The sequence below is a fragment of the Echinops telfairi genome, unplaced genomic scaffold (genome assembly GCF_000313985.2).
Source record: "Echinops telfairi isolate 266 unplaced genomic scaffold, ASM31398v2 ScPeMD7_17;HRSCAF=63, whole genome shotgun sequence".
Classification (NCBI taxonomy): Eukaryota; Metazoa; Chordata; class Mammalia; order Afrosoricida; family Tenrecidae; genus Echinops; species Echinops telfairi.
The window spans coordinates 3448119-3460303 of NW_022103914.1; the positions used below are offsets into that span (position 1 = coordinate 3448119).

The following is a 12185-nucleotide window of genomic DNA, read 5'->3' on the forward strand; positions in this document are numbered from 1 at the left end:
TGTCTCCATTGGTAAAATGGGAGTTAGGGAGAAAAGAGGGAAGACATTAATCTCTTAGGAATGTTGAGAAAATACCATAGTTGAATGCCTATAAGTACTTTTTTTTTTAAGTGCTACACACTGCCAGTGCTACGGATTTTATGATTGATAGTAACTTTGAACATTCCAGGTTTTCAATATTCACATCTTTAGATACCATGTGCAAACTCCTAAGATTTAAAATCTGTATATGGCTTTTCCTTAGAGGGACAAGGTATTCATGGTCTACATGTGATTGGGCCTTATTTTGATCCTTTAAAAGCTACTCTACATAACAGGGTTAGGAGAGCTGAGTCCGACCAGCATGACTGTTCTCCCCAACAGCAGCCATGAGAACCAAGAGGCTCCCCAAAGCCCCCAGCACGCCCTCTGCAGGCCTCATGTCCTAGAAAAGCGGGCAGAGTAGAACCCAAACAGCAGAACTGAATTTCCTCACTTCAAGGGCAGGCATGAAAGTAAGAGCTCTTCTGAGACCACAGGCCCTTCTGAGCTTCACAGCCTGACAGGACGAGAGGCAAAGTCGATATCGTTGAATTGAACCGTTGATAATGGGAGAGAAGAGAACCTTGACTTTCTTTCTTTCCGATGCTCAGGCCTTTGCCGAGCGCACAGCTGCTTTCCCACAGTCAGGATGATGTCGTGCCACCCACTGGTCCTTGCTTTGTTCTTAACTACTTGGAAGAGCATGGAAATTTAGGAGCAAATAGGTTATGAACAGAAGAGTGGTCATTTCTGTGTACGCACTAAAACTCTGTCCCACGCAAAACAGTCGAGCCAAGTACACACTGACCTCGTCCTTATCCAGGGGGCCAATGGGGAGGCGTGTGGGCCTTGTTCCCATCTTGGGGTGGAGGTGTCAGAGTGGGGGGCTCTCTCTGGAGGCTGAGTTAGGAAAACATGGTGTGCAAGCTTTCTCTGCTGCAATAGAAATGTTCCTAATTATTTCAAATCTAGGGATCGATGAACTATTAAACCCTGGGAGAGTAGGGTACGATAGAGTCCATACACGCTTCACCACCACAAAAGGGAAGCTCCGATGTTGTTTTCTGAAAATGCTGTGGCTCTCTGTACTCTCATGACTTCTGAAGGGTTAAAGGAGGGGGAGTCTGTGTCCAGCACGAGACATTGTTAACAGGTGCTGTTACTCCTGCAAAGAAATTTACAGAAATACCCTATGGCCAGAAAACTCAAAACTCACTGCCACAGTCTATACTGACGGACAGGGACTCTACAGGACAGGGTAGAACTGTCCCTGTGGGTTTCCAAAACTGACTCTCTACAGCAGTAGAAAGCCCTATCTTCCTCCATCAGAAAGGCTGGTGGTATTGAACTGCTGACCTTGCAGATCGCAGCTTGATGCATAACCACTATGCCACCAGGACTCCCATCCTATGGCCATACTTCCTATGAAAAGCATCTCTTCTTCATTTTTAATTTATGCCGGAGTTAGAGGTGAGGGTTACGCCATTACTGTATACAACTTTCCATCACCAAGGGATATTTACAGAAAACCTGAAATCCATGCTCATGGGCTACTGTATTTTCCCATCTGCCTATTTGCTGGAAGTTTCTAAAATGTTGTCAGACTTACTCTGATGATGAAGTTTGTCCTTTTGCTTTGGTTGGATAAGTGGTATTTGGGACAGCAAGGATGGCCGAGAAAAGGGAGAATGACCAAAAGCCACAAATCCCAACTCCCAAGGCTCAATAGAACCAAGCCAATTTGCTAACAGCTAACACAGGAATTCCTTCAGTGCCTGACTCGCATCAAGAAGTAAGTCCATTCTGAAGTACTATGGGGACTGGTAGCATTTGACCTCAGAGACTCTGGTTATGAGTTTGAAGTCCACAAAACCAACCTGTTCTCTTACTAACTGAAGCCATAAGCTGTCGTCTCTGTGATTTTTTTTGGACCCTGGTGCTTTTACTTCTGTTTCTGCCAAATGTCGGCCTACTCTATGGGGAAAGGGGTAAAAGGAGCAGGACAAACGTGAAGACTGCAAATAAACTGAACTACTCTTCAGAATGAGATCCCAGTCAGAGAACAGTAGTGACCAACGTGCAAACTGTTGGAAAATATAGATGTGTACATCTGTACATGTATATAGTGTATAATATGTATGTATATGTTATTGCTCATATGCAGAAATCTATCCATTTGCAGACAGCTGAGATGGGTCAATTTTTTTCAGTGGGAAAACCATTGAGAGCCATTCAAAACCACTGGGGCTGATTTGAGTTGGGACAAATTCTACTTTCTTGGGAACTTATGTGCTGTTTTTTGAAATCCACAAAGCCAAGTTTACAGAGCCTGAAACATCAGAATGGAACTCTATTAGTTTATTCAATTTAACCGGAGCCAGAAGTATCATTCTATTTGATTTATTAATAATGGGTTTGTAACAGCACCTGCTAATTTTGAGTGATCCCAATGTCTCTTAAGAGTTTATGGGTGAGCTCTTCTGGCCATACTGATAAAAGGCCTTATCCATAAGTGGACAGGTTTCCCCATAGGGACCAGTACACATATACATATAAACACATGCATCCATCAGGCTTGTTAACAATCTTAAAACAACTCCACAGTATTGATAAATAGCCCTCTGTTTTCAAGGTGCAGAAGAATTCCACAGCCTTAATTATTTCAGTGTCTTGCTGGTCTGCCTTAAGTGTATCCTCCGGGTTTTTTGGTTGTTCTGTTCTTTTTCAATTTTTCTGCAGTCGTTCATTTTGTATCCACACGATGTCATTTTGTAAAGGTGGGCTGTAAATATTTTATTTGTAAGTCAAAATCACTCATGTGTCATGCTGTAAAGTGACAACCTGCTGTCTTGTTATTACAACAGTAAATGTTCTAAGTTATGGAAGAAGCTTCAAAGTGTACATCTCATGTTATGCATTCCTATAAATATACTACACTAAAGATATTTGTTCTGCTCATTGTTATTTAGTGTCTATTTTTCCTACTTAAAACCTTTACTCCATGAAAAGAGTAATTTTTTCCCTCTCCTCCCCCAGATACCAGGGAGCTGAAAGCATCCCATTATTATACAGCTTTTTTCCCATCAAGGGTAACTTTGTGCCCCAGAGAAGGACTCTGGGGCATTTCCCTATCAAAACCATGAAAGGAAGCCTCGGGTCTGGTGTTGATGCCATTCTGTGTTTTATGCAGTGATGTCTTCAGATGGTTGGCAGGTCATCTGGGCTGGGCCTCACAAGTTGCTGCACTGTGGTATGAAACCCAGGGGCCTGGCAAACCTATGGAGAAAGGATCACGCTTCAGTGAGTCAGCTTGTGCTGCCCAAGTGCAAATGAGACGATCGTACACTGTTAATTAGCCACAGTGTTAGGTTAGGGATGGACACTTTTGGCAATATGGGCAAAAACATTTGAACATTTAGCTCTTTCATCCAGGTTTTACTGCATGTACACGTACATGTCAAGTGTGGCCTCTTCACATGGGCTGACCAGGAGACTCTTCAAAGAAAGGAAACCATTGAGGGTGGGGTGGAAAGGGGGAACCGATGACAAGGATCTACATATAACCTCCTCCCTGGGGGACAGACAACAGAAAATTGGGTGAAGGGAGACGTCAGACAGTGTAAGATATGACAAAATAATAGTTTATAAATTATCAAGGGTTCATGAGGGAGGGAGGGGGAAAAATGAGTTGATGCCAGGAGCTTAAGTGGAGAGCCAATGTTTTGAGAATGATGAGGGCAATGAATGTACAAATGTAAAAAAAAAAAAAAAAGAATGTACAAATGTGCTTTACACAATTGATCTATGTATGGATTGTGATAAGAGTTGTATGAGCCCCTAATAAAATGATTTAAAAAACTATAATCATAAAAAAGGAAACCATTACAGAAATGAAATCAGAATCCATTTGGTGCATTTGAATCATATATTTTACTCTACACATAATGGGAAATGTCTCCAACTTAAGGGTTTTCTAAAGACTAAATATGCTTGGGTTGACCGATTGGCTAGAAAGTTTATCCTCTTGATTACTTTGATAGTGATAAATCCATCCCGAGACTCCCTTTCTTCCTTCCCCATCCGCTAAACACCCTTCATGTTCCCGAACACCTGCGATACTCTAGTGCTAATGAACACACATACCTCCTCCGGAGACTCCAGGCATTGAGCCAGCGGATGCAGTAACATCTGCCAGGCAGGCACTTTAATCGTGCTACGTGCAATCTGCTTACTAAATTGTGCTGTGTTAGATGCTGTTGAGTTAATAAGTGAGCAAGGGTTCCTGCCTTCTGGAATTTTTATTCCATTTGAGAAAGTAAGGGCCAATAACGGGCCATTAACGAGATGCTAGTCTGAAGAATAGGATTTCGGTCGTTCGAACCCCCGCAGAGGAATCACGGACTTGAAAAACGTCTGGCGCAAAGGGAAGCTACAGAATACGGTCAGGATTCAGATGGACTCTCTGGAGAGGCTAGACTTCACGATCCCAGAATCGGTCCACTCAACTCCCTGCAGGGACCGTGCCCGGCGAACACCGACGGAGCGGGGCCGCCCCAGCGCTGCGCTCCGGGAGCCCGCGGCGCACCGGAAGGCGAGCGCGCCACACCTCCCGGAAGCCTGGGGCGGGGCGGGGCTTCGCGGCTGACGTCATCGGCGCGCCGGGGCCGGGCGCGCGCGGTGGCTCTCGGAGCCAGCCGGCCACGTGCGACGATGGCGGCCACCCCTGTCGCCTTGGCGCCGTTGGTAACCTGTCTGTACGACGTGCAGGCTTTCAAGTTCGGGGACTTCGTGCTGAAAAGCGGGCTGTCCTCCCCCGTCTACATTGACCTGCGGGGCATCGTTTCTCGGCCGCGTCTCCTGAGTCAGGTGCTTGCCTGGGAAAGGGGCCCGGGGCTGGGGGAGGGGGCCGCAGGACTCGAACGGTGGGTGAGCGCCCAAGCCCAGCCGGCGGGCACACCCGACCGTCAGCCCGGGAAGCGGGGCTCAGCAACACGCACAGCGGAGGGTATTTCGGTCTTGAGGCCCTAGAGGGGGCTTCAGAAAGCTCGTGGAGAAATGGGATTAAAAGGTCATGGAATTTCTCCACAAACTTTTTGAAGCCGCCCTGGATTTTTTCTGAATGGGCTGGGACACGTGCTTTGCAAGAAACTCGGCGTCTCCTCTTTCATTGCCCAGAAGCTTTATGCATTGGTTTGGTTTTCGTGGGAATGGTTAGAGTGGAATTGCTCCATGGCATCGGGTATCCAAGGCTGTGGTTTTCTCCCTTTCCTCCAAACTTGGAGTTCGAAGGCCAGCTCGCTAAGCACATGATGTTGTTGTTAAAGTGTCAAGATGGTGCCAAGTGGCAGCGGCTCTGTGGAGAACCAGTGCCTGGTCCTCACAATTGTTCTCATGGTGGACCCATGGTACCAATCCATCTTGGCAAAGGCCGCCTTTTTCCCTGCCCCTGTACCAAGCACAGCTTCCTTTTCCAGGGACTGGCCTCTCCTGATACAGCTCCAAAGTGGGAGTTAGCACTGAGGCACCTAGGTTGCCCTTCAGTGATGGCTCGTGTGGAAAAGGAGACTATAAAAAGAAGACTTCCCACCGTGGGCACTGTTCTTGTGAAGCATCTCGATTGAAGACATCTTCCAGGAAGAAAGCATTGCTGTGATCAGGGGGCATGGGAGGACCTCGATCGTAGGAATCCTCATCCTGATCTACAACATCTCGTGTCCTCAGAGCAAATCTCCGTCGAGTCTAGCCAAGTAAAACTGATTAGAAGTGATCTTAAAAAGATGTTTGTATTTCTGTCTGGGGTGGAATGACTCCCAATAGAATATTACTATTTCTGATGTCCTATCGTTTCTCCTCATGATTGAAACACTGTTGAAAACATTTTAATAATAGATATGTTTGGGGGTTTTGTTTTGTTTTTAAACAGGTCGCAGATATTTTATTTCAAACTGCCCGAAATGCAGAGATCAGTTTTGACACTGTATGTGGAGTGCCTTACACAGCTTTGCCAATGGCCACAGTTCTGTGTTCAACCAACCAAATTCCAATGCTTATTAGAAGGAAAGAGAAAAAGGACTATGGTAAATTAAAAGTGACGGATGCATGATTTTGATCCTGTTAGACTCTTTGCTTCTGCCTGAGATTGATGTCGTTTGTTTGTTTGTTTGTTTGTTTGTTTGTTTTGGATGGCGCCATTCCTTGCTCAGGGATCATGCTTCAAGAAAACCTGGACTTGAAAACTGGATTGTAAAACTCACTGAACACTGTCTATGTGCATTGTATGTAAAACAGTGTGCTAGGTTTACTGCGAGTGCTGTGCATGCTGCTGAGTTGGGGACACAGACACTAAATAAAATAGAAATCCTGGCACATTGAAGATGATAAAGAAAGAGAAAGGAACTCCAAATGGATGAGTGGGAAATAAATTGATATCATTCATATCCTCATAGCTACGTGCCAAATGTATAAGGCAAGATAGAGCTTGCTTTGGCATATATGCTTCACATTACATAACTACTTGTAATTCATGTTTACATCCAAACCAAATCCACTACCACTCATTCAACTCCAGTTCATAGCCTCCCAAGAGAACAGAGTAGCTAGAACTGCCCGGTAGGGTTTCTGGGTCTGTAAGTCTTTCATCCATGAGCACCAGGTGGGTTTGAACTGCCGGCCTTGTGGTCAACAGCCCTCAACACTTACCTACCAGTGCCACTAGAACGCCTTATAGTTTACGTAAGACTTGTAAAAAAAAAGAATTGTAAATTTATATGTATATATTTAGGTGTGAAAATACCTATTAATTGAAACCAACTTGCTCTTCCCTAGGCACTAAGCGTCTTGTGGAAGGAGCCGTGAATCCAGGAGAAACCTGTTTGGTCATCGAGGACATCGTCACCAGCGGCTCCAGTGTCTTGGAGACCGTTGAGGTTCTTCAGAAGGAGGGCCTCAAGGTCACGGATGCCATAGTGCTTCTGGACAGAGAGCAGGGGGGCAAGGAGATGTTGGCGGCGCACGGGATTCGTCTCCACGCCGTGTGCACCTTGTCCAAAGTGCTGGCGATCCTTGAGCAGCAGCAGAAGCTCGACGCTGAGATGGTCGGGCGAGTGAAGAGGTTCATTCAGGAGAATGTGTTCGTGCCTGGCAGTGCGCCCCCTTCCGTACCAAAAGCACCCAAAGAACTGAGCTTCGCAGCCCGGGCAGAGCTGCCTGGGACCCACCGCATCGCAGCGGGGCTTCTCCGGTTAATGCAGAAGAAAGAGACCAATCTCTGTCTGTCTGCCGATGTCTCCGAGGCCAGGGAGCTGCTGCAGCTCGCCGATGCCTTAGGACCCAGCATCTGCCTGCTCAAGACTCACGTGGATATTCTGAACGACTTCACTCTGGATGTGATGAAGGAGCTGTCAGCTCTGGCAAGGCGTCATGAGTTTTTAATATTTGAAGACCGGAAATTTGCAGATATTGGCAACACAGTAAAAAAACAATACGAAGGCAAGTTGTAGATGAGAAGCCCAGGTGAAAGGGGCAAAAGTGGGCAGGAGAGGTGTCGGCTCCCATAACCAGTCCAGCCGTGGAGCAGGTTTTCAAAGTCCAGTGGGGTCTTGCGGGGTTCTGTTCTCTCCCTCCCCCGGCTCTGAGTTCTTGGTTGACTTTTCTTGAGCAGGTGCGTGCTATGTGCTGGCCCCACCCCCACCCCCATGCCCTGGCATGCCTTACCCAGCCGTGCTCCATCCTCCCCATGGGAGCTTGTTACCTGTTACAGACTCTGGGACTGAAAACAGGAGAGGTCGTTTCCTGGTAGAAAATGGTAGCAGACGGAAGGCCTGAGTTCCAGGCAGGCCCGAGTCACAGGCTCTGGCAGCACACCATGTGTTCTGAGTATTTTCCAAACCAGCAAAGCGCAGTCAATCTAAAATTAAGCTACATATTCAGTAGGAGGGAAAAAACTTTCGATAGACATTTTTTTATTTCCACAAAAGACAGTTTACTTTCATGTCCACTAAATACTCAAGGTAGGCCCCATGTTGTATAGGGACGGTCTCCGTAGAAATGGCTGTCGATTTCTGCACAGATTAAATTGTATGTATACAAGGTGCTTCAAAGAGTTTGTGGGAAACTGGAACTAAGAGAAAAGGGAGATTTCCCACCAGTGCTTGTTGAAGCCTCTCTTATGTATTGGTAGGGGGTGTGCTTGGCAGCAAGAATGGAGGAGTAGATGAGTCTCGGGGAAAAGCCAGTCAGACCAGAAGAAACTAGGAATCTAAGCTACACAGGTACAAGGCTTTCTTCACTTCACCTAGCAACAGACACCCTGTTCTGTTGTCTAACATTTGGTCAGCATCTGTTGAAGCCCCTTGAGTTGTTAATGACGTCACTCATGCATGTTTTTAAACTGTTTCTTTAAGATAGGTTGGGCTATGGCATTCTGCTTCGTAACTAGAAGCTGTCATGTGAATTAAACATTGAGTTGCTAACTGCAAAGTCAGCAGTTCAAAACTACTATCCACTCCACAGGAGAAAGATGAGGGTGCCAGCTCCCTTAAGGATTTACAGTCTCAGAACCCTGAGGGGCGGCTCTACCCAGTGCTAGGGGGTCACTAAGCTGGAATCTGGGATCGACTCCATGGCACAGAGTGCGTGTGACCATCATTCCCACAGCTCACTGGCTGACACGGACAGACAGACTTCAGGTTTGAATATAGTCTCAAACATTAAAGTTACTGCCATCAGCTATGAAAAGGAATCCAGTGGTCTGCCGGCATTTAAAGAGCTAAGGAATTGATACTCAAGCTCAACCTCACTGGTGTGGACTTAATAGTGGCCTGATAGGACAGAGTAGAACTACTCCTGTGGGTTTCTGAGGCTGCGACTCCTTGTGGGAGTAGAAAGTGCCCCATCTCTCAGAGCAGCTGGTAGTTTCAAACTGCTGACCTTGCATCTCAATGAGTAACTGCTATGCCACCAGGCCTCCTAAGAAGTCACATTAGAACCAGAGAAGAGTAAAGTTGAGAAACCCAAGCACAATAAAAATGTGTCATCAGGAGTTTCTGAGTATTGATGTCTCTGACCGCCCCCTCCGCCCCCCGCCAAATGCCCATCTTCACTGCACTCAGTTTCTGATTGTAAGCTTGATCAGAGGTCACAGACTTTAGCTTGCATGAAAGAACAGTCTTACCCGTGTAGCTACGAAGCGAAGTTCGGAACCTGAAAGAGTTGACCTCCCTGACCAAGCAGCCCTCAGGTGGACAGTGACAGGGGTCTGCAGTCCTCCCGTGTTAGACCGTTTCTCTCATGCCTCCCAGAAGGTTATTTCCCGCTGCAGGCAGTGGGCTTGGACAGTGGTGAATGTCTTTGTTTGAAAGTTAGCCGATAACAACCTCTTCTTTCTTAGCTGGTGTCTTTCAGATCGCTTCCTGGGCAGATGTAGTAACTGTGCATGCAGTGCCGGGCTCGGGCGTGGTGAAAGGCCTGGGAGAAGTGGGCCTGCCCCTCCAGCGAGGGTGCCTGCTGATCGCCCAGATGAGCTCCGCGGGCTCCCTAGCCACGGGGGACTACACCGACGCAGTGGTGAGCAGCAGAGACTGCAGGGGAGGGACGGTCTTCTCCGGGTCTGCCACCTGGTGGGGGTGGGGGGACGGAATCCTTTTCCGGGTGACAGTATGTTCGTGCTAGTTAGCCAGAGTCCCCTGCTAGCCAATAGCATTTGATAACTTGTAGTGGACATTTAACAGATTTTAAGAGCCACATAGACAGTCCAAATACCACCCTCCCTGCCTCAAGGACATCCCTGGTTTGTAGGTGGCCCTCCTTGGTGGTAGGGGTGGAACAAGGAATGTCTCGTGGAAGAGCCGAATCAGAAAGCAAGCCAGGCCTCCCAGGGAAACTGAATCTGAGAAGTACCGGAGTTGAGGCAAGGAAAATGGAAAGGAGATTGCTTTAGCGCTTGAATGTGATTTCATACCATGTTAGTGTATTCTAGCGTGCTCACCTCAAGCCCTTGCCGGAAACAGCTCAGAGGCCAAGTATTACCACGAGTACTTGTGCAGAGCCTGCCTCGATTTGGGGTGGCCAGTAGAGAAAGTCGAGTGCTTTGAGGGGGGTCAGCTGGGAGGTGGGGCAGAATAGGGTCATCTCGGGGTCTTCTCAAAGCCAGGCTGTGCCGGAGATGGCCTGTTTCGGACAGAAGGCGGTCACAGGCAGTGGGCCGTGAGAAATGGGCATGGATAAAATAGCGCCGTTTCCAGCCCGTTGGGAAGGTAGCTGGTTTGCTGGCGGAGCTCTGTGTCATTCTGTGTGATTAACTGCTGTCTTACAACCTGCCCGGTTACATTCCTTTTAGGTTAAAATGGCCGAGGAGCATTCTGAGTTTGTGGTGGGCTTTATTTCTGGCACCCGAGTGAGCACCAAACCAGAATTCCTTCATTTGACTCCGGGAGTTCAATTACAAACAGGAGGTAAATCCGTTTCTCAGTCATAATTCAGACTCAAGACAGGAAAATCGAATGTGCTTATTTATAGCCAGGTGCTGGAGAAAGGCTTCCGGCTAGAACTGATGAACCAGCCCCGTGGCCGTGTGATCCCCCCTAGATTTACAAAGCAGCCTACAGCTTCATTGTCGGATGAAAGTTTAGACAGCCCATAAAAGTGATAGTTTAGGGTTTTCCAACTAGTATCCTGGATATGTTGTCCCTCAAAAGAACCCCTATGCTCAAGATGAACCAAAATTAATCTGTGTGTGGTTGCCGGGCTTGGCTGGGCCTTTGACCTGCTGCTGCATGTTGGGATTCTCGGGGTGGCTCTGCCCAGTTTCCCCGCACTGAGGCAGGCAGAGGCGGTCTTTTCTCATTGTCTTCTGTCCAGTGAAGGCCCAGTCCTCCGGGACTCGGGAACGTCGCTCCGGTTTTGAGTGGGGAAGAAAGGGTGGCCTGTTTATTTTTCCTGCACAGGTGGTTGTGCGTGACAGGTGGCCATTGTGGGCACAGGAGATTTTCGATCCCACCTTCCACTTCTCTTCTTCACAGGGTAGGTGTAGTTACAGGCTGGGGCTGTGCACCTCAGGGTCCTCAGTTTACACAACTACTCAGACCACTTTGCTTATTCCCCTGGGCAGCCTTGATCTGGGCGACCTCCCTGTTTCTCTGCTCCTGAGGGAGAATTCAAAGCAAGAACACAGCCGTAGGCAGAGCTGCTTAGATAACATTTCCAGATAAGTTCCGTTTCTATATTATGCTAAACTAACTCCTGTGGTTTTGCAGGGGATAATCTTGGCCAGCAGTACAACAGCCCGCAAGAAGTTATCGGCAAACGAGGTTCTGACATCATCATCGTGGGCCGAGGCATCCTGTCAGCTGCGGATCGTCTGGAAGCAGCCGAGATGTACAGGAAAGCCGCATGGGAAGCTTATTTGAGTAGACTTGGTGTGTGAGTGCCTTCCATGCCCTTGAAGATACTGGGTGCCCCAAGATGCACTCTCTTGCAATGAGCAGCTTTTAACACTGCTTGGGTCTTCCTCCACACTTGCCGGAATGGTTTGGGCATTATCAGGGTCGGAGGGAAACACCAGGTGATTTGTCATACTGGATTGTTGTTGTCATAAATTCATTTTCTAGCCTTGTTTGTTGAGACTGGTGTTGGTGGGGCAACCCCAGCCCTGCCTGTCTTTGTTGGGGTCTCCACGTTCCTCCTTTCTCTAGATCAGAAGCCTTTTTAAGTTTTGGGTCTAAATAGTAGCAATTCCCCTCCTGCTCACAAGTGATTGTTTAGGTCCCCAGATCCCCCTGGTTCCCAGAGCTGCTGCTTCTCACTCACCAGAGGGGAAGGGGAGTGCACAGGGGACCCTGATGCCTACCTGGCTCTCATTTCAGCAGATGGGGAGCAAGGTGTTTTCTAATTGTTCGGTTGCGTTGAATTGCCTCGGCAGCAACTGAGACGCAGTGAAAAACTGTCCCTGCTTCCTTTCGCCATCCCCGGGCCCCACACAAACGCCTGCACCTTCCTGTCCTGAAAAGGCACCAGTGCCGAGCTATCTGAGGTTCCAGTGAGGGCTTGGTGGGAGGATTCCACATGCCCCCGTGCTAGACGACGGGGAGGCAGCCTTCTCCATTGAAGAGCTGGCCTGCTGAGACACATCTGCAGAGCCCGCCCCCAGGCAGGCCTCACCTTTCTCA

At 48.0% G+C, this 12185-nt stretch overlaps 1 protein-coding gene and 1 long non-coding RNA gene across 2 annotated transcripts; one reads left to right on the forward strand and one right to left on the reverse strand.

Annotated features, from left to right (window-relative positions):
- Positions 1-2358: 2358 nt before the first annotated feature.
- On the reverse strand, positions 2359-4534 carry LOC123521392. The gene is made up of 2 exons (XR_006679841.1): positions 4165-4534; positions 2359-3297 (listed from the first exon to the last, which is right to left on the reverse strand). It is a non-coding gene; the product is annotated as an uncharacterized LOC123521392 (long non-coding RNA).
- Positions 4535-4729: 195 nt separating this feature from the next.
- UMPS (uridine monophosphate synthetase) lies at positions 4730-11632 on the forward strand. The gene is made up of 6 exons (XM_004712247.2): positions 4730-4887; positions 5945-6098; positions 6847-7509; positions 9410-9585; positions 10358-10472; positions 11274-11632. The coding sequence occupies exons 1-6, from the start codon at positions 4732-4734 to the stop codon at positions 11441-11443; spliced, it is 1434 nt and encodes a 477-aa protein (XP_004712304.1). The 5' UTR covers positions 4730-4731; the 3' UTR covers positions 11444-11632.
- The last annotated feature ends 553 nt before the right edge of the window (positions 11633-12185 follow it).

Excerpts from the sequence above, each read along its gene's own strand:
- UMPS (XM_004712247.2), top strand. The coding sequence starts at position 4,732 with ATGGCGGCCACCCCTGTCGCCTTGGCGCCGTTGGTAACCTGTCTGTAC. Across the intron at positions 7,510-9,409 it reads AGTAAAAAAACAATACGAAG|CTGGTGTCTTTCAGATCGCT; the intron begins GCAAGTTGTAGA and ends CTTCTTTCTTAG. Across the intron at positions 10,473-11,273 it reads AGTTCAATTACAAACAGGAG|GGGATAATCTTGGCCAGCAG; the intron begins GTAAATCCGTTT and ends GTGGTTTTGCAG.